The 22,972-nt window shown below is 40.8% G+C and overlaps 1 protein-coding gene across 1 annotated transcript in view; it reads right to left on the reverse strand.

The window, feature by feature from the left end:
- Positions 1 to 3,800: 3,800 nt before the first annotated feature.
- pudp (pseudouridine 5'-phosphatase) overlaps positions 3,801 to 22,972 on the reverse strand; it is a 155,048-nt gene continuing 135,876 nt past the window's right edge. The window contains exon 4 of the mRNA XM_034173581.1: positions 3,801 to 4,443. Coding sequence (XP_034029472.1) covers positions 4,267 to 4,443 — 177 coding nt within the window. The 3' untranslated portion in view covers positions 3,801 to 4,266. The remainder of the gene's footprint in view (positions 4,444 to 22,972) is intronic.

Here is a 22,972-nt window from a genome sequence, read left to right on the forward strand (position 1 = left end):
CAAAGACATATCGTTCTCTTTGGCTGCTTTCAGTGATGCCGGTATTTGGTTAGACTCTTTCTCTCTGATTGTTCTGTCTGAGTTATTTTCATTAGTTACTTCCTCCAAAACATCAACATGTCTATTAGACCCCATTCCTACCAGGCTGCTCCAGGAAGCCCTACCATTAATTAATGCTTCGGTCTTAAATATGATCAGTCTATCTTTATTAGTTGGCTATGTACCACAGGCTTTTAAGGTGGCAGTAATTAAACCATTACTTAAAAAGCCATCACTTGACCCAGCTATCTTAGCTAATTATAGGCCAATCTCCAACCTTCCTTTTCTCTCAAAAATTCTTGAAAGGGTAGTTGTAAAACAGCTAACTGATCATCTGCAGAGGAATGGTCTATTAGAAGAGTTTCAGTCAGGGTTTAGAATTCATCATAGTACAGAAACAGCATTAGTGAAGGTTACAAATGATCTTCTTATGGCCTCAGACAGTGGACTCATCTCTGTGCTTGTTCTGTTAGACCTCAGTGCTACTTTTGATACTGTTGACCATAAAATTTTATTACAGAGATTAGAGCATGCCATAGGTATTAAAGGCACTGCGCTGCAGTGGTTTGAATCATATTTATCTAATAGATTACAATTTGTTCATGTAAATGGGGAATCTTCCTCACAGACTAAGGTTAATTATGGAGTTCCACAAGGTTCTGTGCTAGGACCAATTTTATTCACTTTATACATGCTTCCCTTAGGCAGTATTATTAGACAGCATTGCTTAAATTTTCATTGTTACGCAGATGATACCCAGCTTTATCTATCCATGAAGCCAGAGGACACACACCAATTAGCTAAACTGCAGGATTGTCTTACAGACATAAAGACATGGATGACCTCTAATTTCCTGCTTTTAAACTCAGATAAAACTGAAGTTATTGTACTTGGCCCCACAAATCTTAGAAACATGGTGTCTAACCAGATCCTTACTCTGGATGGCATTACCCTGACCTCTAGTAATACTGTGAGAAATCTTGGAGTCATTTTTGATCAGGATATGTCATTCAATGCGCATATTAAACAAATATGTAGGACTGCTTTTTTGCATTTGCGCAATATCTCTAAAATTAGAAAGGTCTTGTCTCAGAGTGATGCTGAAAAACTAATTCATGCATTTATTTCCTCTAGGCTGGACTATTGTAATTCATTATTATCAGGTTGTCCTAAAAGTTCCCTGAAAAGCCTTCAGTTAATTCAAAATGCTGCAGAGTACTGACAGGGACTAGAAGGAGAGAGCATATTTCACCCATATTGGCTTCTCTTCATTGCCTTCCTGTTAATTCTAGAATAGAATTTAAAATTCTTCTTCTTACTTATAAGGTTTTGAATAATCAGGTCCCATCTTATCTTAGGGACCTCATAGTACCATATCACCCCAACAGAGTGCTTCACTCTCAGACTGCAGGCTTACTTGTAGTTCCTAGGGTTTTTAAGAGTAGAATGGGAGGCAGAGCCTTCAGCTTTCAGGCTCCTCTCCTCTGGAACCAGCTCCCAATTCGGATCAGGGAGACAGACACCCTCTCTACTTTTAAGATTAGGCTTAAAACTTTCCTTTTTGCTAAAGCTTATAGTTAGGGCTGGATCAGGTGACCCTGAACCATCCCTTAGTTATGCTGTTATAGACTTAGACTGCTGGGGGGTTCCCATGATGCACTGTGTGTTTCTTTCTCTTTTTGCTCTGTATGCACCACTCTGCATTTAATCATTAGTGATTGATCTCTGCTCCCCTCCACAGCATGTCTTTTTCCTGATTCTCTCCCTCAGCCCCAACCAGTCCCAGCAGAAGACTTCCCCTCCCTGAGCCTGGTTCTACTGGAGGTTTCTTCCTGTTAAAAGGGAGTTTTTCCTTCCCACTGTCGCCAAGTGCTTGCTCACAGGGGGTTGTTTTGACCGTTGGGGTTTTTCCGTAATTATTGTATGGCTTTGCCTTACAATATAAAGCACCTTGGGGCAACTGTTTGTTGTGATTTGGCGCTATATAAATAAAATTGATTTGATTTGATTCTTTGAACCCAACTGAGAATTTGATTAGATAAAATGGAATTAGTTATAAGAGATGATTGTGTGCACTCTTGGATTGCAGGAATGGTGAAAGAGTAGGTACAAATTTTCACCTCAGCAGACCAAGACATTCTGGTAGAGGACTATGTATGGAGTTAAATTTGTCTCATTAATACTTGCAAATGCACAGAGTGTGATTTACAAATATCCCTTGATTTGTACACGTTCTTTGTGATCCACAAACAGAAATTTCTGATTTGTAATTGTTGTGTGTTGTTTTTTTACAAATAAATATGTATTTGTAAATATATTGTTTTTTCATTTGTTAAAAAAGGTATTTGCAAAACTGAAAATTCTGTTTGTGAAGTGTGATTCCTATCCTATCGGATCATTTCAGTTCCTGTTGGCTGCTTTCGGTACCTGTTGGTGTTTACTCGCACAGCCGACCCACCCGTGAAAATGCAACACTGTCATCTATTGGCTGGGAGTGTGAATAGTGACATATATTTGTGAAACTCAATTGTAGTTTTGTGCTCAGAATGTCTCAGTATTGCATATGTGTAATTGGTGATCCACAAATGCTGAATCACACTTCCCAAACAGAATTTTCAGTCTTGCAAATGCTTTTTTTAACAAATGAAGAAACAATATATTACAAATTTTTGTAAAAACCAACACACGTTACAAATCAGAAATTTATGTTTGTGGATCACAAAACATGTACCAATTTAGGAATATTTGTAAATCGCCCCCTGTGCATTTGCAGGTATGACAATGTTGCTTTGTGTGAATCGTGAGCTGTTTGTGGTTTTGTGCAGTTTTGCGTTGAGAATGTGTCGCATATCGCATAACTGTGGAAAGTGATGACTGTGTAATCAGTGATCCACAAATGCTGAATCACACTTCACAAACAAAACTTTCAGTTTTGCAAATGCTTTTTTTTACAAATGAAAAACAATGTATTTACAAATACATATTTATTTGTAAAAATCAGAAATTTTACAAATCAGAAACAAATCAGAAATTTGTGTTTGTGGATCACAAAGCATGTGTACAAATCAATGGATATTTGTAAATGACCCTCTGTGCATTTGCATGTATTAATGAGACAAATTTAACTCCATAACTATGAGGGATGTAAGGAGATGAGTCACATTAAAAGTAATACCACAAAAGCTACAAAAAGGGCAGGGTGGCAGAAAATGGCCAGCAAATTAAATATATAAATAATCATCATACCATGCCAACCACATGTAAGTGCAAAAGTCAGTCAGAAAAATCAAAACGGACAACATAAACTGAAAAAGACACTGGAGTAAGAGAACCACAATTAAAAACATCCCTTCAGCTGCCCCCTTGTTTTCAATTGGAGTCACCACAGCAGATCCAAGGTGGAGCTACATGTTGATTTGGCACAAATTTTACACCAGATGCCCTTCATGACCCACTGCACATTACATGGAGCAATGCAGGATGGGTGAGGTTTGAGCAGAGAACCGTCTGTACTGAAACAAAGTGCACTAACCACTTGGCCACCACCCCTGGTAGTAAATGAGAGTATAATGCTCAAATTCAAACAGCAGTGACATGCCATGTGTCATTATTAGTGGGGAACTGTCACAACCTTTGTGTCCACTGTATTAACAATCTCATTTATAAGAATGGCCGTGGGAAGAGGATTTGAGCTGAGGTTCTCTAGTGTGGTGCCTCGCTAAGCTGACAAGAACATATAAAAAAAAAGGTGGCACACAATATTTAAATGGCACAAAATTTACTATCATTTATTTAAACCTCTTACTCTGTGACAGGGCACGCACATCAAGCATGCACACACACATACATTATCAGCATTAACAAAACAGTACACACTAATCCAGGTACAGAATGGGTCTAAGGTGTTACATTTTTTTTCATATGTGCACACAGTGTGGGAAAAAATAATGCACTGAGAGATGAAACAATCAAAATATTTGAATGTGATATAAATATTCAGAAAAATAATTCAGAAGAGTTGGGTAAAATTACAATAGCCTATATGCCAGCACACTATTGATGATGTGACATAACATTTAAGTGCCATTAATTGTAACGAACACATTCAATATTTGCTTAAAAGATCAGAAAACGAGTCAGTGTAGTTCAGTCTGTCTCTAGCTCTATTCTAAGACTGAGATATTTGTCAAAAACTCAGTTAACAGGAGTGATTCCGGGTTTGAGGGCTCACTCATATGCAGGCAGGCCAAAGAGCTCAGGCTGAAATTCTTCCATGCTCTTCAGTAGCAGTGTGGCCTCCTGGGTAAGGCTAGGGTCCAGGTTGTTGTCAGGAATCATCACCGTTTGCATCCCTGCAGCCAGAGCTGCCTTTACACCATTGGGAGCATCTTCAAACACCAAGCACTAAACAAGGACATAAAACAAAGCAGTGTTATCCTGTGAGGTTATTACGTGTACAGGATTTCACTCTGGACAAACACAGTAAGCAGCAGCATGATTTACATTTACAGATGTGATCAAACTGACTTGGTGTCTGTCCAGCACTGCAGACCCACATGATTGGACTGGATTCTTCATTTTCTCTGAGTACCACTCCTGTACCATCAAAACCTCAAAATGAGTCTGATAATATGCTTGATAGCAGAAAAGTCCAATCAGTGGTTCTGGTTATTTTAACTGCAGTACAAAGTAGTATGCATCATTCTGATATTTGAGAAAAATATTTTCATTAATTATAAAACAGTGGAGGTAATAATGTAGATTTATGCTTTGCTCAGCACAGGACTCTGCATCTCAATATTTCATTTATTACCATACATGCTTTAAATGATAAATTGTCAAAGATTGACCCCTTCTGTGTTCTGCTGTATCTGTTAGCTGTTTGAACTGAGCTGTTTGAGTTCTTTGAATTAACAGTCTTTTTCAAGACTTTTTACTTTTTTTTACTTTTTCACCGTGCTCCAACGCCTAAAGAAGACCTCTAACGGTCGAAGCATCGCGACGGAGCACTTTTATCAGCTAACCTTCATCAGCGTTGGCAAGCTAACTAGCTTGCTAACGCTTTCGTTTTTATTTTTTAGCACTGTTGTCGTGCTGCTCCACAGCCTGCCTAGTGGATTTTTATTTTATTTTAGCGCTGTTGTCGTGCGTTACCTGTGCTGCTCCACAGCCTGTCCAGTGGATTTTTATTTTATTTTAGCACTGTTGTTGTGTGTTACCTGTGCTGCTCCACAGCCTGTCCAGTGGATTTTTATTTTATTTTAGCGCTGTTGTCGTGCGTTACCTGTGCTGCTCCACAGCCTGTTCAGTGGATTTTTATTTTATTTTAGCACTGTTGTTGTGTGTTACCTGTGCTGCTCCACAGCCTGTCCAGTGGATTTTTATTTTATTTTTTAGCATTGTTGTCATGTGTTACCTGTGCTGCTCCACAGCCTGCCTAGTGGATTTTTATTTTATTTTAGCACTGTTGTCGTGTGTTACCTGTGCTGCTCCACAGCCTGTTCAGTGGATTTTTATTTTATTTTGTAGCACTGTTGTCGTGTGTTACCTGTGCTGCTCCACAGCCTGTTCAGTGGATTTTTATTTTATTTTTTAGCACTGTTGTCGTGCGTTACCTGTGCTGCTCCACAGCCTGTTCAGTGGATTTTTATTTTATTTTAGCACTGTTGTCGTGTGTTACCTGTGCTGCTCCACAGCCTGTTCAGTGGATTTTTATTTTATTTTGTAGCACTGTTGTCGTGCGTTACCTGTGCTGCTCCACAGCCTGTTCAGTGGATTTTTGTTTTGTTTTTTGGCACTGTTGTCGTGCGTTACCTGTGCTGCTCCACAGCCTGTCCAGTGGATTTTTGTTTTGTTTTTTGGCACTGTTGTCGTGTGTTACCTGTGCTGCTCCACAGCCTGTCCAGTGGATTTTTATTTTATTTTTTAGCACTGTTGTCGTGTGTTACCTGTGCTGCTCCACAGCCTGTTCAGTGGATTTTTACCTGTGCTGCTCCACAGCCTGTCCAGTGGATTTTGATTTTTATTTTATTTTTTTTAGCACTGTTGTCGTGTGTTACCTGTGCTGCTCCACAGCCTGTCTAGTGGATTTTTATTTTATTTTTTACCACTGTTGTCGTGTGTTACCTGTGCTGTTCCACAGCCTGTCCAGTGGATTTTTATTTTATTTTTTACCACTGTTGTCGTGTGTTACCTGTGCTGCTCCACAGCCTGTCCAGTGGATTTTTATTTTATTTTTTTTTAGCACTGTTGTCGTGCGTTACCTGTGCTGCTCCACAGCCTGTCCAGTGGATTTTTATTTTATTTTTTAGCACTGTTGTCGTGCGTTACCTGTGCTGCTCCACAGCCTGTCCAGTGGATTTTTATTTTATTTTTTACCACTGTTGTCGTGCGTTACCTGTGCTGCTCCACAGCCTGTCTAGTGGTTTTTTGTTTTGTTTTGGCACCGTTGTCGTGCGTTACCTGTGCTTGTCCAGTGGATTTTGATTTTTATTTTTTTTTAAATTTTTTTTTTTAGCACTGTTGTCGTGCGTTACCTGTGCTGCTCCACAGCCTGTCCAGTGGATTTCTATTTTATTTTTTACCACTGTTGTCGTGTGTTACCTGTGCTGCTCCACAGCCTGTCCAGTGGATTTCTATTTTATTTTTTACCACTGTTGTCGTGTGTTACCTGTGCTGCTCCACAGCCTGTCCAGTGGATTTTTATTTTATTTTTTTTTTTAGCACTGTTGTCGTGCGTTACCTGTGCTGCTCCACAGCCTGTCCAGTGGATTTTTATTTTATTTTTTAGCACTGTTGTCGTGCGTTACCTGTGCTGCTCCACAGCCTGTCCAGTGGATTTTTATTTTATTTTTTACCACTGTTGTCGTGCGTTACCTGTGCTGCTCCACAGCCTGTCTAGTGGTTTTTTGTTTTGTTTTGGCACCGTTGTCGTGCGTTACCTGTGCTTGTCCAGTGGATTTTGATTTTTATTTTTTTTTAAATTTTTTTTTTTAGCACTGTTGTCGTGCGTTACCTGTGCTGCTCCACAGCCTGTCCAGTGGATTTTTATTTTATTTTTTACCACTGTTGTCGTGCGTTACCTGTGCTGCTCCACAGCCTGTCTAGTGGTTTTTTGTTTTGTTTTGGCACCGTTGTCGTGCGTTACCTGTGCTTGTCCAGTGGATTTTGATTTTTATTTTTTTTAAAAATTTTTTTTTAGCACTGTTGTCGTGCGTTACCTGTGCTGCTCCACAGCCTGTCCAGTGGATTTCTATTTTATTTTTTACCACTGTTGTCGTGTGTTACCTGTGCTGCTCCACAGCCTGTCCAGTGGATTTCTATTTTATTTTTTACCACTGTTGTCGTGTGTTACCTGTGCTGCTCCACAGCCTGTCCAGTGGATTTTTATTTTATTTTTTTTTTAGCACTGTTGTCGTGCGTTACCTGTGCTGCTCCACAGCCTGTCCAGTGGATTTCTATTTTATTTTTTACCACTGTTGTCGTGTGTTACCTGTGCTGCTCCACAGCCTGTCCAGTGGATTTCTATTTTATTTTTTACCACTGTTGTCGTGTGTTACCTGTGCTGCTCCACAGCCTGTCCAGTGGATTTTTATTTTATTTTTTTTTTTTAGCACTGTTGTCGTGCGTTACCTGTGCTGCTCCACAGCCTGTCCAGTGGATTTTTATTTTATTTTTTAGCACTGTTGTCGTGCGTTACCTGTGCTGCTCCACAGCCTGTCCAGTGGATTTTTATTTTATTTTTTACCACTGTTGTCGTGCGTTACCTGTGCTGCTCCACAGCCTGTCTAGTGGTTTTTTGTTTTGTTTTGGCACCGTTGTCGTGCGTTACCTGTGCTGCTCCACAGCCTGTCCAGTGGATTTTGATTTTTATTTTTTATTTTTTTTTTTTAGCACTGTTGTCGTGCGTTACCTGTGCTGCTCCACAGCCTGTCCAGTGGATTTTTATTTAGCACTGTTGTCGTGCGTTACCTGTGCTGCTCCACAGCCTGTCTAGTGGATTTTTATTTTGTTTTAGCACTGTTGTCGTGCGTTGCCTGTGCTGCTCCACAGCCTGTCCAGTGGATTTTTTTTAATTTTATTTTATTTTTTAGCACTGTTGTTGTGCGTTACCTGTGCTGCTCCACAGCCTGTCTAGTGGATTTTTATTTTATTTTAGCACTGTTGTTCTTCGTTACCTGTGCTGCTCCACAGCCTGTCTAGTGTCGGATTCCCTGTTTGGGAATCCGCTAGCTTAGCGTAGCTACTAGCTCTTAGCCGTTTTAGCATGGCGGCTTCTCCTGTCTCTCCCGTACTTTTCTGCTCTGGGTGTGAAATGTTTAGTTATTCCTCGGCCTCTTTTAGCAGTAACGGTACTTGTAGTAAGTGCAGCTTATTCGTAGCTTTGGAGGCCAGGCTGGGCGAATTGGAGGCTCGGCTCCGCACCGTGGAAAATTCTACAGCTAGCCAGGCCCCTGTAGTCGGTGCGGACCAAGGTAGCTTAGCCGCCGTTAGTTCCCCCCTGGCAGACCCCGTGCAGTCGGGAAGGCAGGCTGACTGGGTGACTGTGAGGAGGAAGCGTAGCCCTAAACAGAAGCCCCGTGTACACCGTCAACCCGTTCACATCTCTAACCGTTTTTCCCCACTCGACGATACACTCGCCGAGGATCAAACTCTGGTTATTGGCGACTCTGTTTTGAGAAATGTGAAGTTAGCGACACCAGCAACCATTGTCAATTGTCTTCCGGGGGCCAGAGCAGGCGACATCGAAGGACATTTGAAATTGCTGGCTAAGGCTAAGCGTAAATTTGGTAAGATTGTAATTCACGTCGGCAGTAATGACACTCGGTTACGCCAATCGGAGGTCACTAAAATTAACATTGAATCGGTGTGTAACTTTGCAAAAACAATGTCGGACTCTGTTGTTTTCTCTGGGCCCCTCCCCAATCAGACCGGGAGTGACATGTTTAGCCGCATGTTCTCCTTGAATTGCTGGCTGTCTGAGTGGTGTCCAAAAAATGAGGTGGGCTTCATTGATAATTGGCAAAGCTTCTGGGGAAAACCTGGTCTTGTTAGGAGAGACGGCATCCATCCCACTTTAGAGGGAGCAGCTCTCATTTCTAGAAATCTGGCCAATTTTTTGGGATCCTCCAAACTGTGACTGTCTAGCGTTGGGACCAGGAGGCAGAGCTGTGGTCTTATACACCTCTCTGCAGCTTCTCTCCCCCTGCCATCCCCTTATTACCCCATCCCCGTAGAGACGGTGCCTGCTCCCAGACCACCAATAACTAGCAAAAATCTATTTAAGCATAAAAATTCAAAAAGAAAAAATAATATAGCACCTTCAATTGCACCACAGACTAAAACAGTTAAATGTGGTCTATTAAACATTAGGTCTCTTTCTTCTAAGTCCCTGTTGGTAAATGATATAATAATTGATCAACGTATTGATTTATTCTGCCTAACAGAAACTTGGTTACAGCAGGATGAATATGTTAGTTTAAATGAGTCAACACCCCCGAGTCACACTAACTGTCAGAATGCTCGTAGCACGGGCCGGGGCGGAGGATTAGCAGCAATCTTCCATTCCAGCTTATTAATTAATCAAAAACCTAGACAGAGCTTTAATTCATTTGAAAGCTTGTCTCTTAGTCTTGTCCATCCAAATTGGAAGTCCCAAAAACCAGTTTTATTTGTTATTATCTATCGTCCACCTGGTCGTTACTGTGAGTTTCTCTGTGAATTTTCAGACCTTTTGTCTGACTTAGTGCTTAGCTCAGATAAGATAATTATAGTGGGCGATTTTAACATCCACACAGATGCTGAGAATGACAGCCTCAACACTGCATTTAATCTATTATTAGACTCTATCGGCTTTGCTCAAAAAGTAAATGAGTCCACCCACCACTTTAATCATATTTTAGATCTTGTTCTGACTTATGGTATGGAAATAGAAGACTTAACAGTATTCCCTGAAAACTCCCTTTTGTCTGATCATTTTTTAATAACATTTACATTTACCCTGATGGACTACCCTGCAGTGGGGAATAAGTTTCATTACACTAGAAGTCTTTCAGAAAGCGCTGTAACTAGGTTTAAGGATATGATTCCTTCTTTATGTTCTCTAATGTCATATACCAACACAGAGCAGAGTAGCTACCTAAACTCTGTAAGGGAGTTAGAGTATCTTGTCAATAGTTTTACATCCTCATTGAAGACAACTTTGGATGCTGTAGCTCCTCTGAAAAAGAGAGCTTTAAATCAGAAGTGTCTGACTCCGTGGTATAACTCACAAACTCGTAGCTTAAAGCAGATAACCCGTAAGTTGGAGAGGAAATGGCGTCTCACTAATTTAGAAGATCTTCACTTAGCCTGGAAAAAGAGTTTGTTGCTCTATAAGAAAGCCCTTCGTGAAGCTAGGACATCTTTCTACTCATCACTAATTGAAGAAAATAAGAACAACCCCAGGTTTCTTTTCAGCACTGTAGCCAGGCTGACAAAGAGTCAGAGCTCTATTGAGCTGAGTATTCCATTAACTTTAACTAGTAATGACTTCATGACTTTCTTTGCTAACAAAATTTTGACTATTAGAGAAAAAATTACTCATAACCATCCCAAAGATGTATCGTTATCTTTGGCTGCTTTCAGTGATGCCGGTATTTGGTTAGACTCTTTCTCTCCGATTGTTCTGTCTGAGTTATTTTCATTAGTTACTTCATCCAAACCATCAACATGCTTATTAGACCCCATTCCTGCCAGGCTGCTCAAGGAAGTCCTACCATTATTTAATGCTTCAATCTTAAATATGATCAATCTATCTTTGTTAGTTGGTTATGTACCACAGGCCTTTAAGGTGGCAGTAATTAAACCATTACTTAAAAAGCCATCACTTGACCCAGCTATCTTAGCTAATTATAGGCCAATCTCCAACCTTCCTTTTCTCTCAAAGATTCTTGAGAGGGTAGTTGTAAAACAGCTAACTGATCACCTGCAGAGGAATGGTCTATTTGAAGAGTTTCAGTCAGGTTTTAGAATTCATCATAGTACAGAAACAGCATTAGTGAAGGTTACAAATGATCTTCTTATGGCTTCGGACAGTGGACTTATCTCTGTGCTTGTTCTGTTGGACCTCAGTGCTGCTTTTGATACTGTTGACCATAAAATTTTATTACAGAGATTAGAGCATGTCATAGGTATTAAAGGCATTGCGCTGCGGTGGTTTGAATCATATTTGTCTAATAGATTACAGTTTGTTCATGTAAATGGGGAATCTTCTTCACAGACTAAAGTTAATTATGGAGTTCCACAAGGTTCTATGCTAGGACCAATTTTATTCACTTTATACATGCTTCCCTTGGGCAGTATTATTAGACGGTATTGCTTAAATTTTCATTGTTACGCAGATGATACCCAGCTTTATCTATCCATGAAGCCAGAGGATACACACCAATTAGCTAAACTGCAGGATTGTCTTACAGACATAAAGACATGGATGACCTCTAATTTCCTGCTTTTAAACTCAGATAAAACTGAAGTTATTGTACTTGGCCCCACAAATCTTAGAAGCATGGTGTCTAACCAGATCGTTACTCTGGATGGCATTTCACTGATCTCTGGTAATACTGTGAGAAATCTTGGAGTTATTTTTGATCAGGATATGTCATTCAAAGCGCATATTAAACAAATATGTAGGACTGCCTTTTTGCATTTACGCAATATCTCTAAAATCAGAAAGGTCTTGTCTCAGAGTGATGCTGAAAAACTAATTCATGCATTTATTTCCTCTAGGCTGGACTATTGTAATTCATTATTATCAAGTTGTCCTAAAAGTTCCCTGAAAAGCCTTCAGTTAATTCAAAATGCTGCAGCTAGAGTACTGACAGGGACTAGAAGGAGAGAGCATATTTCACCCGTATTGGCCTCCCTTCATTGGCTTCCTGTTAATGCTAGAATAGAATTTAAAATTCTTCTTCTTACTTATAAGGTTTTGAATAATCAGGTCCCATCTTATCTTAGGGACCTCGTAGTACCATATTACCCCATTAGAGCGCTTCGCTCTCAGACTGCGGGCTTACTTGTAGTTCCTAGGGTTTGTAAGAGTAGAATGGGAGGCAGAGCCTTCAGCTTTCAGGCTCCTCTCCTGTGGAACCAGCTCCCAATTCAGATCAGGGAGACAGATACCCTCTCTACTTTTAAGATTAGGCTTAAAACTTTCCTTTTCGCTAAGATAGTTAGGGCTGGATTGGGTGACCCTGGACCATCCCTTGGTTATGTTGCTTTAGACGTAGACTGTGGGGGGGTTCCCATGATGCACTGTTTCTTTCTCTTTTTGCTCCGTATGCATCACTCTGCATTTAATCATTAGTGATCGATCTCTTTTTCCTGGTTCTTTCCCTCAGCCCCAACCAGTCTCAGCAGAAGACTGCCCCTCCCTGAGCCTGGTTCTGCTGGAGGTTTCTTCCTGTTAAAAGGGAGTTTTTCCTTCCCACTGTGGCCAAGTGCTTGCTCATAGGGGGTTGTTTTGACCGTTGGGGTTTTTCATAATTATTGTATGGCCTTGCCTTGCAATGTGGAGCGCCTTGGGGCAACTGTTTGTTGTGATTTGGCGCTATATAAGAAACAAGTTGATTGATTGATTGATTCTGTGACTTGTGTGGTCTGGAACCACATAAACATCTTCACAAATCTGGAAAAAAGATAAACCCATATCCTCTTATCATTATTTTTAGTGTGATGATATCAAACATTCTGGGTTCAAAGAACCACTTTTCCAAGATTTCTTCTGTAACACTGTTTGCAAGAAGACTGATTTTAATAAGCCAATTCAGCATCTCAGCACGTGTGGTGCATGCTCAGCCGGGTCAAAGTTCACCACTGCCCATAACACATTATAAGCACTGACAGCAATGGAAATATTGAAGATTTTGCGCGCTGGAAAATCCATCCATCCATCCATCACATTAGTCACACCGCTTAGTCCAATTAAGGGTTGCGGGGGGCTGGAGCCTATCCCAGCAGTCATAGAGCGCGAGGCGGGGTACACCCAGGACAGGATGCTAGTCTGTTGCAGGGCCACAAATAGACAAACAAACACAGACACACCTACGGACAATTATAAAGATTCAAATCCACCTAACCCGCATGTCTGTGGATGTGGGAGGAAACTGGAGCACCCGGAGGAAACCCACGCAAACACGGGGAGAACATGCAAACTCCACACAGAAAGGCCACAGGAATTGAACCCACAACCTTCTCGCTGTGAGGCGCTGGAAAATCATTGTTTTGAAATAATTTTTCAAGAAACGGGGATACAAAAAAATTGGGAAGTGTCAGTGCACTCACACTATAAAATGCCCCATAGTACAAACTAAAGAAGATGAACAGAAGCCCGTTAAGAAAGAATATGTCATTATTGATGGTTTACTTCACTGACAATTCCCCATCTGTTACGACTGTCTAATGTTTGGGAAAACAAGATATTGGCAACAAGCAAATGATTCCTCTGCATGCAGATATTAACGAGTATCTCATATGGAAAGATGAGCAAAACTTGAATGGCCACAAAACACAGACTGAGACTTGTCCATTTATTTACAGTAGGAATGCATCGATCCACATTTTTTTCACTTCCGATCTGATCCTGATACCTGAAGTTGGATATCTGCGGATACGGATACTTTTCCAATCCGATACCGGAGCTTATTATCATGATTGTTGATTTTATGAGGGTATTTTGTATTCCCAGTTATACAGCTTCATGATGAAGTGTTTAGAGGAGTATTTTCTTAAAACAAAAACCTGAAAGTTCAGTTCTAATTTGCCAGAAGGTACATCTAAGACAGATGCTGACTTAAAAGAGAAAAAACATCTCTCTCTCTCTCTCTCTCCTTTTCAATTTCAATGGAGCTTTATTAGGCCGCAAGCTGAGGGCTGGAAATGTGCCTACAAAACAAGTTTCATTCCTACCTCAGGGAGACTACAATTTCTATGTGGTTTTAAATAGCCAATAATGTATCTAAACGTGTCCTAAAGTTTTAACTGTGAAATCCTGCCCATTTTTCTGAAAGACCTATTTAAAGTAGGTCACTCAGATCCCTTTATGTTGCCTATTAGGACTGCATTATGAGCAAGGTTATCATAGTGTCATGAACTAGGAAGGTTTGTAAAATGGTTTCTTACCTGTGACTACATCTGATTTCTAATTTATACCATGGAAAAATAAATATATTAATTATGCAATATACAGTATATACACATAATATAACTATATACCAAAGGATAAGTAAACATATCACAGAGATCAGTTAAAAAATTCATAATGAAAGTTTCTTGACAAAAATGGAACTTAGATGGAAATTAAATTTCTCTACCCTTATAATGGCTTCACATTACACATCTATGGACTCCTATATTGTTGATACCTTGTAGAGCAATGTTGCTGTTTTTACAGTAATGTGTCATCAACTTCCAACAGATATGGGGTTTAGCAATCATGAAATTAAAAATGCTTCTGAGTATTAATCCTGGTATAATGCTGGAGAAGAAGAAATGCCTTACTAGTGGACAGTGAAAAGTAATCAATGGTAGAATTGTTGCTCTCGGGATAAAGAAATGTTTAAAAAAGTTGCATCTGGAATTTCTGGATTTCTTTAAAAAAAATTCTTGATGTCTGTTACTCAAACACTACATCATCCTCATCATCACTGTCATCACCCTCTTGCAACTGCTGCTTTGATCTGGTTTCAGTGATGTTCAAACAGGCACACAGATTGGTGCAAGACAAACCTGACTTGCAACAGCTGTACTGCAAACCTTCGCAGCAACTTCCAGCACATTTGCAGCTTACAACTTGCAGAACAAATTCTGGAGCTGGGGGCTCTGTCATCCATCTGATGGACAGCTCATTGTTTGACAAAATCCATCCGTATTCAACAGGGGACGGGGTATTGATGACAGGCTGTAGTGAGCGCCGAAAAATCGCAGCTTGGTATGAGGAACGCCTTGTGTACTGAATCAGAGTGTCCTTTGCAGGAGGTAAACTTTGTTCACATGGCAAAGGTAATGCAAAACAGAAGATTTTGTATCTTGCCTTGTTGATTCCATCCGACTGAGGTTGCCCATACAGGCAGCAGACAAATGTTTCAAGGCGGTCAATCAGTGACTCAGGGGGGTAAATTCATGACCTAATTGAATAAAGGCACTGGTAAGCTCCTCCTCTGGTCAGTATATATGCAAGGAAATAACTCATTGACTGATGACAAATATTTTTTTTTTTCTCAGAACAGTCTCTAACATTCCTGACGGGTTTCTTGTCTTTTGCTTTTTTACATCACCTATACATAACAATTAAAATAAGACCATCATTGTAATGCTCACTTATCTTCAACCACTTAGTCCAATTAAGGGTCGTGGGGGGCTGGAGCCTATCCCAGCAGTCATAAAACGCAAGGTGGGGTACACCCAGGACAGAACGCCAGTCTGTTACAGGGCCACATATAGACAAACACATTCACACCCGCACTCACACCTACGGACAATTTAAAGTTTCCAGTCCACCAAACCTGCTTGTTTTTTGAATGTGGGAAGAAGCCAGAGCACCCAGAGAAAACCCACGCAAACACCATGTGAACACGCAAACTCCACACAGAAAGGCCACAGGTGGGAATCAAACCCATGACCTTCTCACTGTGAGGCAACAGTGCTAACCACAAAGCCACCGTGCTGCCCTCATTGTATGCCTTTTTAAAAAATATATTTTCAGTATAATAAACAGTGGAGTACTTAGTTTCAATATTCTTGTATTCTGACTGAAGCATTTAAATAATGGTGCATTATGACAATACTAATTCCCTGCTTACTACTATTATACATTGAAACTGTCCCAACAATTTTTTGAGTTTTTTTTTTTTTTATTGTTATACTTATTGAAACATCAAACCACCTGGCCCTGACTGTTCACTACCGTTATTCAGAAAATCAGTATTTCTTGGCATTTTCACAACATGCACAAAGTGTATTTTCTCTCATTTTTTCCTGGCCTGTGTGAATATTAAAGGTTACAGTCTGCATTTTTCTCTGATCAGTCACTGTTGAAATTCAGGTTTACAGTCTACATTTCTACATCATGTTGCAGAAATCCACTCACCTGCTGTCAAAGTTTCAGCTGCATCAAGATGTCCTTTGTGTTGTGTGGGCCGCTGAAGAGGAGGTACTGCTGGCCCACCACCAGATGGCGCCCTACCATGCAGGCACCTTTTTGCCCTGAAGAGGGCGCACTGGCCTGTTGGCCTCTTTTGGCACCACCAGGTGCGTACCGTTAAGCTGTCATCAGCTGTTTGTCATCTTCATCATCATCACCATAAAAGCCTGGGAAAGACACCATAACTCTGCCGAGTTATCAGCTTACCATACAGGTAAACCTACTCAGCCTCTTTGTGCCGTACGCACATTCATTGTTACTGAAGTCTTTTGCAGTTGTGACCTTTTGTATACTTGTAGCTGGGTTTGTGGAAGTTTGGAGGAGCTGGCATCTCCACTCTTCACTTCTTATTTTCTAAGTATTACAATTGACACTGCACATTCTCAAGTTTTCCTCTGCACTCTGGGAGTTATTGGATTTATTCCCTCAGGAGGATTACTGTGTTTTTGCTGGGTGTACACACACCCACCTAATCTGTTTTTGCTCCTGCCAGCAGTACCGGTCCGACAGCCTTGAGAGGTGGCCACCTGGGGTACCATGACTTGGTGGTTCTGGTGTGTTGCAGACCTCCGGCTGGCGGTGGAACTACGTGGGTCCCAGCTCTTCTCTGGATAGGTGTCTCCTACCCTCGGGCCTGCCCACGTGTCACCATTTGTTACTTAATTGGACTTTGCATATTTGGAACCCTATTTGCACTTTTACATAATAAATTGTAATGTATTGGAATTCCTATTGACCGCTCATTTACGCCCCTAACGTGGGTCCATGCATTCACTTTCTCAACACTTTGTTCTTTTATGTGATACTCTCATATATCTGTCTTTCTTCTTGCAAATGATGCACACGTGGAAGGATGTGTTTTGGTGCATGCAGCTCAGACTGTGACTCTGGGCAACACTATGGCACTCACCATCTAACCCCAGCCATGTCTGCGGACATTTTTGATATTTACTCCATCTACCGGCAGTAAAGGCAAAACTCCTCCCTTTTGTGACACGTTTAAAGTGCATAAAGCACTTTAAACACAGTTTTTGTGATGCCATCGCATGCATTTCATCTTGCCATGGGCGCCGCCATGATGAAGATCATTACATTTAATTTAATCTAACCTTTATTTAAGCAGGCCAGTCCCATTGAGTTTGAGATCTCTTTTACAAGGGAGACCTGGACAGTTTTTAAGTTTCCAATTCGCCTAACCTGCATGTCTTTAAATGTGGGAGGAAACTGGAGTATCGGGAGGAAACCCACGCAAACACAAGGAGAACATGCAAACTCCACACAGAAAGGCCACAGGTGGGACTCAATCTCATGACCTTCTTGTGGTGAGGCAACAGTGCTAACCAGTAAGCCACCGTGCTACCCATGTGATGCAAACAAGCGCTTTGATTGGTCAACATTCAAAATCACTGCTCTCGACCTCAGACTAAATAGTCCAGCATAAAAGCAGGCTAAAATTTAAAACAGGCAGGATTTGTGAGTTAAACTTTTTGCCTGTGCTATATCTCAGCAGTTCTTTAAAGTACAAATGTTTACTTTTAGTCCACTTGAAGTGTGAATGAACCAAACGAAAAATGGAACTCAGCTGGTGGCCTATATTGACATGGAAAACATATGTTTACATTGTCAAAGCAAGTGTTACAGTAAAAATTTAAAATTAAGTCCTCTCTCCCTCTGTCTCTCTGTGTTGGAGCAAAAAAAAAGAAAGAAAAAAAGTCCTAAAAGTCCCTCTCTCTCTGTCTCTCCTTCGCTCACTGTTTTCTTGCTGAGCAAACACAAAGCCTTTCAATTGTAAAATAAACCATAAATTTCTAAATGTATAATCAGCAGTGCTCATGCGAGTAACTCTGGATCAGGATTTTAATGGAGATTTTTCTGATTCAGTGGAGAGAGAGAAAGTGAATCTCTGTTCAGCTGTCCTCATCAGCTGTGTTCTGAGCTGCTGCTTCACAGCCTTGGGACATTGAAGTGGCTGATTTTTCAGTAACAATTCAGCTATTTTTTGGAAAATCCGTGCTTGGCGGCACAGACCATTTGAACCCGAGAGCCGTGTGGAAATTTGCCGTTACCCGTGGCTTTAAGGTCTTGGCTGTGGTACGCTTCAGCTCAGAAACCTCCCCCTCCTCTCCTCCAGCTCAGCAGTAAACAGTGAAAACAGTGCTAGAGAGGTTTCACAGATGTGGCTTCTCTCCAGTACTGGAAAATCCTGCAGGATGGATCGGGAAATTCCGATCCACGAATTATGGTCCACAACCCTGATCCCAACCCTAATTTAGAATGCATCCAAAAAGTATCCTCCCACGCTCAAAGACATGCAGGTTAGGTGAACTGGTGACTCTAAATTGAGGTAGATGCCCCTTCATTCAAACGCGTACACTGCTTCACTTTATTTCAGGCAGGTAGCCAACTCCACGCCCATGGCACATCAGACAGGACCACAAGTTTCAATGAACCTAGAATCATAAGCAGAGTCTCTGTTGTTCAGTATGAGTTCCACAGGCATCTGTCTTTGTTGGGTCACTCCATATGAACTCATACAAAGTCCAGAAATTGCCCATGGTCACTGACTCAGATTTGGGTTGAAATAATTGTGTTGGTGCTGCTACATGTATAGTGAACAAGGTTTTAGGTGAAAAATCCTAAGAGTTTCTGAACTACGGGCCTTTAAAAAAGGGTTGCTGGTTGTTGGTGAATTGTGTATGTTTCTGCACTAGCCGCTTTTGGATGCCAATATCTCTGAAACAAGCAAAGATATCTGACTGAAATTTGCTTGCCCAGGTAATGTGGGACCAGGCTTTCAGATTCTGTCATCAGAAAAGGTCCATCTCTTCTAGTTAGAGTTACAGGTCTCCAAAATTTTGATTGTTTTTTTTTTTGTTGTTGTTTTTTGCGCAAAAATGGAAAAATCAGTATTTTTTTGGGGGGGGGGGGGGGGCAGCACAGTGGATTAGTGGTTAGCACTGTTGCCTCACAGCGAGAAGGTCATTGGTTCGATTCCCACCTGTGGCCTTTCTCTGTGGAGTTTGCGTGTTCTCCCCTTGTTTGTGTGGGTTTCCTTCGGGTGCTCCGGCTTCCTCCCACCTCCAAAGACATGCAGGTTAGGTGGATTGGAAACTTTAAATTGTCTGTAGGTGTGCATGTGGGTGTGAATGTGTTTGTTTGTCTATATGTGGCCCTGTGACAGACTGGCGTCCTGTCCAGGGTGTACCCTGCCTCGCACTCTATGACTGCTGGGATAGGCTCCAGCCCCCCGCAACCCTTAATTGGAGTAAGCGGTTGAAGATGAGTGAGTGAGTGAGTATTCAGGGGGTCAGTGTCAGCCTACAATCATTTGCAACAGGCTGTTGATGCTGGATTCCTTCAATGTGATGACTGTCTGCAGGAGGTAACCTGACTCTGCAACGGTCTTAATTTAGAACTGATGGGACTCTATAAATTGTTCTGGTTTAAAAATACACTTTTTGACCAGTTTTTGACTGGCAAATTCACCATGTGGACAACTACCCATGGTGATGAAACTATTTCTATATAATTGTACATATCTTAGAATCACTTGCTGGGAAAAAAAAAAAAAAATCACTTTGTTTGAAAAATTGTATTGTATTATATTTCTGAGGACTAACCTATTTTTGCTTGTGCTTAAGACAGCTGAAGACTGAACTTGATCCATATCGGATAAGTACCCTTCACTGCAATATTGTTTGTGACTAGAGGTGGAGGTTGTGTTTCCACCCTACGTGTTGATGGGTGCAGCCGCACCCACATCTGACTGTTTCTGTTCCTCGCCAGCAGTACCGGATCCGACGAGCGGAGGCAGTGGCCACCTGGGAGTTCGGGACTTGGCGGCTCCAGTATTCCCGGGGTTCGGTGGCAGAGGAAATCGGGTGGTTCCGGTTCGACTCGGACGGACGTCTCCTATCGTCGAGCCTGCCCACACGTCACCAGTGGAATTGGTTTATTCTTACAATTGTGATCTGTTGTGTTTGTTGTGCGAATTCACAACAGTAAAACCTTGTTATTTGACTTCTTCATTGTCCGTTCATTTGCGCCCCCTGTTGTGGGTCCGTGTTCCTCACTTTCCCCAACAAGTAGATTCAGTAGATGCTCACAAATCCAACAAGACCAAGCATTCATGATATGCACACTCTTAAGGCTATGAAATTGGGCTATTAGTGTAAAAAAAAAAAGTAGAAAAGGGGGTGTTCACAATAATAGTAGGGTGGCATTCAGTCAGTGAGTTTGTCAATTTTGTGGAACAAACAGGTGTGAATTAGGTGTCCTCTATGTAAGGATGAAGCTAGCACCTGTTAAACATGCTTTTCTCTTTGAAAGGCTGAGGAAAATGGGACGCTCAAGACATTGTTCAGAAGAACAATGTAGTTTGATTAAAAAGTTGATTGGAGAGGGGAAAACTTATACGCAGGTGCACAAAAATTATAGGATTATAGGATCATCTACAATGATCTCCAATGCTTTAAAATGGACAAAAGAAAAAAAAAAAAAAAAAAAAAACAGACGCGTGGAAGAAAATGGAAAACAACCATCAAAATGTATAGAATAACCAGAATGGCAAAGGCTCACCCATTAATCAGCTCCAGGATGATCAAAGACAGTCTGGAGTTACCTGTAAGTGCTGTGACAGTTAGAAGCCGCCTGTGTGAAGCTAATTTATTTGCAAGAATCCCCCGCAAAGTCCCTCTGTTAAATAAAAGACATGTGCAGAAGAGGTTCCAATTTGCCAAAGAACACATCAACTGGCCTAAAGAGAAATGGAGGAATATTTTGTGGACTGATGAGAGTAAAATTGTTCTTTTTGGGTCCAAGGGCCGCATACAGTTTGTGAGACGACCCCCAAACTCTGAATTCAAGCCACAGTTCACAGTGAAGCATGGTGATGCAAGCATCATGATATGGGCATGTTTCTCCTACTATGGTGTTGGGCCTATATATCGCATACCAGGTATCATGGATCAGTTTGGATATGTCAAAATACTTGAAGAGGTCATGTTGCCTTAAGCTGAAGAGGATATGCCCTTGAAATGGGTGTTTCAACAAGATAATGACCCCAAGCACACTAGTAAACAAGCAAAATCTTGGTTCCAAACCAACAAAATTAATGCCTCGCAGATGTGAAGAAATCATGAAAAACTATGGTTATACAACTAAATACTAGTTTAGTGATTCACAGGATTGCTACAAAAGCAGTTTGAACATAATAGTTTTGAGTTTGTAGCGTCAACGGCAGATGCTACTATTATTGTGAACACCCCTTTTTCTACTTTTTTTTTTTACTAATAGCCCAATTTCATAGCCTTAAGAATGTGCATCTCATGAATGCTTGGTCTTGTTGGATTTGTGAGAATCTACTGGTACCTTGTTTCCCATGTAACAACAAGAAATATACTCAAAACCTGGATTAATCTTTTTAGTCACATAGCACTACTATTATTCTGAACACTACTGTAAATAGGCGTTGTTGTGATTATTATATCACATGTACCCAAACGAAGTAATGCAATAAAAAAAGAGTTTAAGACTTCACATTATTTATAGGAACTGAAATTCCACACACATGCATGTAAAAGACTGTGAATACCTTTGTGTCGAAAAGCAACAAATGTCAAAGATTTCATGACGTGTGTCATATTCTGTGTTGGCAGATCTGCATAACTGTGTCTATCGATAGGGCATTTTAAAGTCAGAAACTGTTGAATGATAAGAAGGGTGCCTCTAATCAAGAAAAACAATTATTGCAGTTTGCAAAAGATCTGAAATAAAGGGGAAAAGTATGACATGTGTTGATGCATTTCACATTGCGAGTTGGGCACTATCATTCCAATTACAGGAATATGAACATGTCTCTCTGCAAACTGACCAAACAGGGACCAAACAGTTGTCTCTGCAGATGGCTCATGAAGTACTTTACAGATAGAGCCACATACTGCATTAATTTGAAATTCCAGTAAGAGCATGACTTAATGTGGTTTTCATTTCAACCAATACAGTCGAATGTCTGAAATACTAGATAAAAACATGAGATGTGACCAGAACCTGTACATTACAACACAGGAAGTCCTATTTATCTACACAGAATCCAATTAGGGCACAGCATGCCTGATTTTTCATTCTAACCATGTTGGTGGTGCTGCAAATCTTGTTTATTAGAGTTTTTAGACATGGACCTCATTAGCATGGAGGAACTTTTTCACTTTAACGTAATGAGCCAGCAGAAAATCAGAAAAATACTAAGAATGACTGCATTTGAAATGCTCATCTTTGTACTCTGTTAAGAACATTTAAACAGCTGCACCAAATTAATATTACAGAACCTGAGGCAGGAGGTTAATTTCTCTTCCATTATCCAATAATTACATTCAGGTAGACAGAAAGGAAACAGACTCAGAACACTAATGGTTAGGAGAGAGATAGAGTGAACACTTGTCAGAAAAATGTTAAACCACAGATAAAGAAGCAGGGATATTTACCTACATGGTGGTAGACTCAGTGTTAGTATTGAGGTTTACTGACAAAGTACAACTAAAACGTTCACAGGCCAGAAATGCAACTACATTTTGTTATGTTTGGGAGTGTGTACTGCTCTCACACTCGTGTTGTGTCTAACTTGTTTGCTGCTGACACACATCACACTTGACTCCTGCATATCCTTGGGAGGAGTCATCCACCCTCCACCCTTGTGGGTGAAGGTCCACTTTTGAAGACATGCTTTTTGAAGCTTTTTTTGTAGGTTAAAATTCTATT

The sequence above is a fragment of the Thalassophryne amazonica genome, chromosome 1, assembly GCF_902500255.1.
Source record: "Thalassophryne amazonica chromosome 1, fThaAma1.1, whole genome shotgun sequence".
NCBI lineage: Eukaryota > Metazoa > Chordata > Actinopteri > Batrachoidiformes > Batrachoididae > Thalassophryne > Thalassophryne amazonica.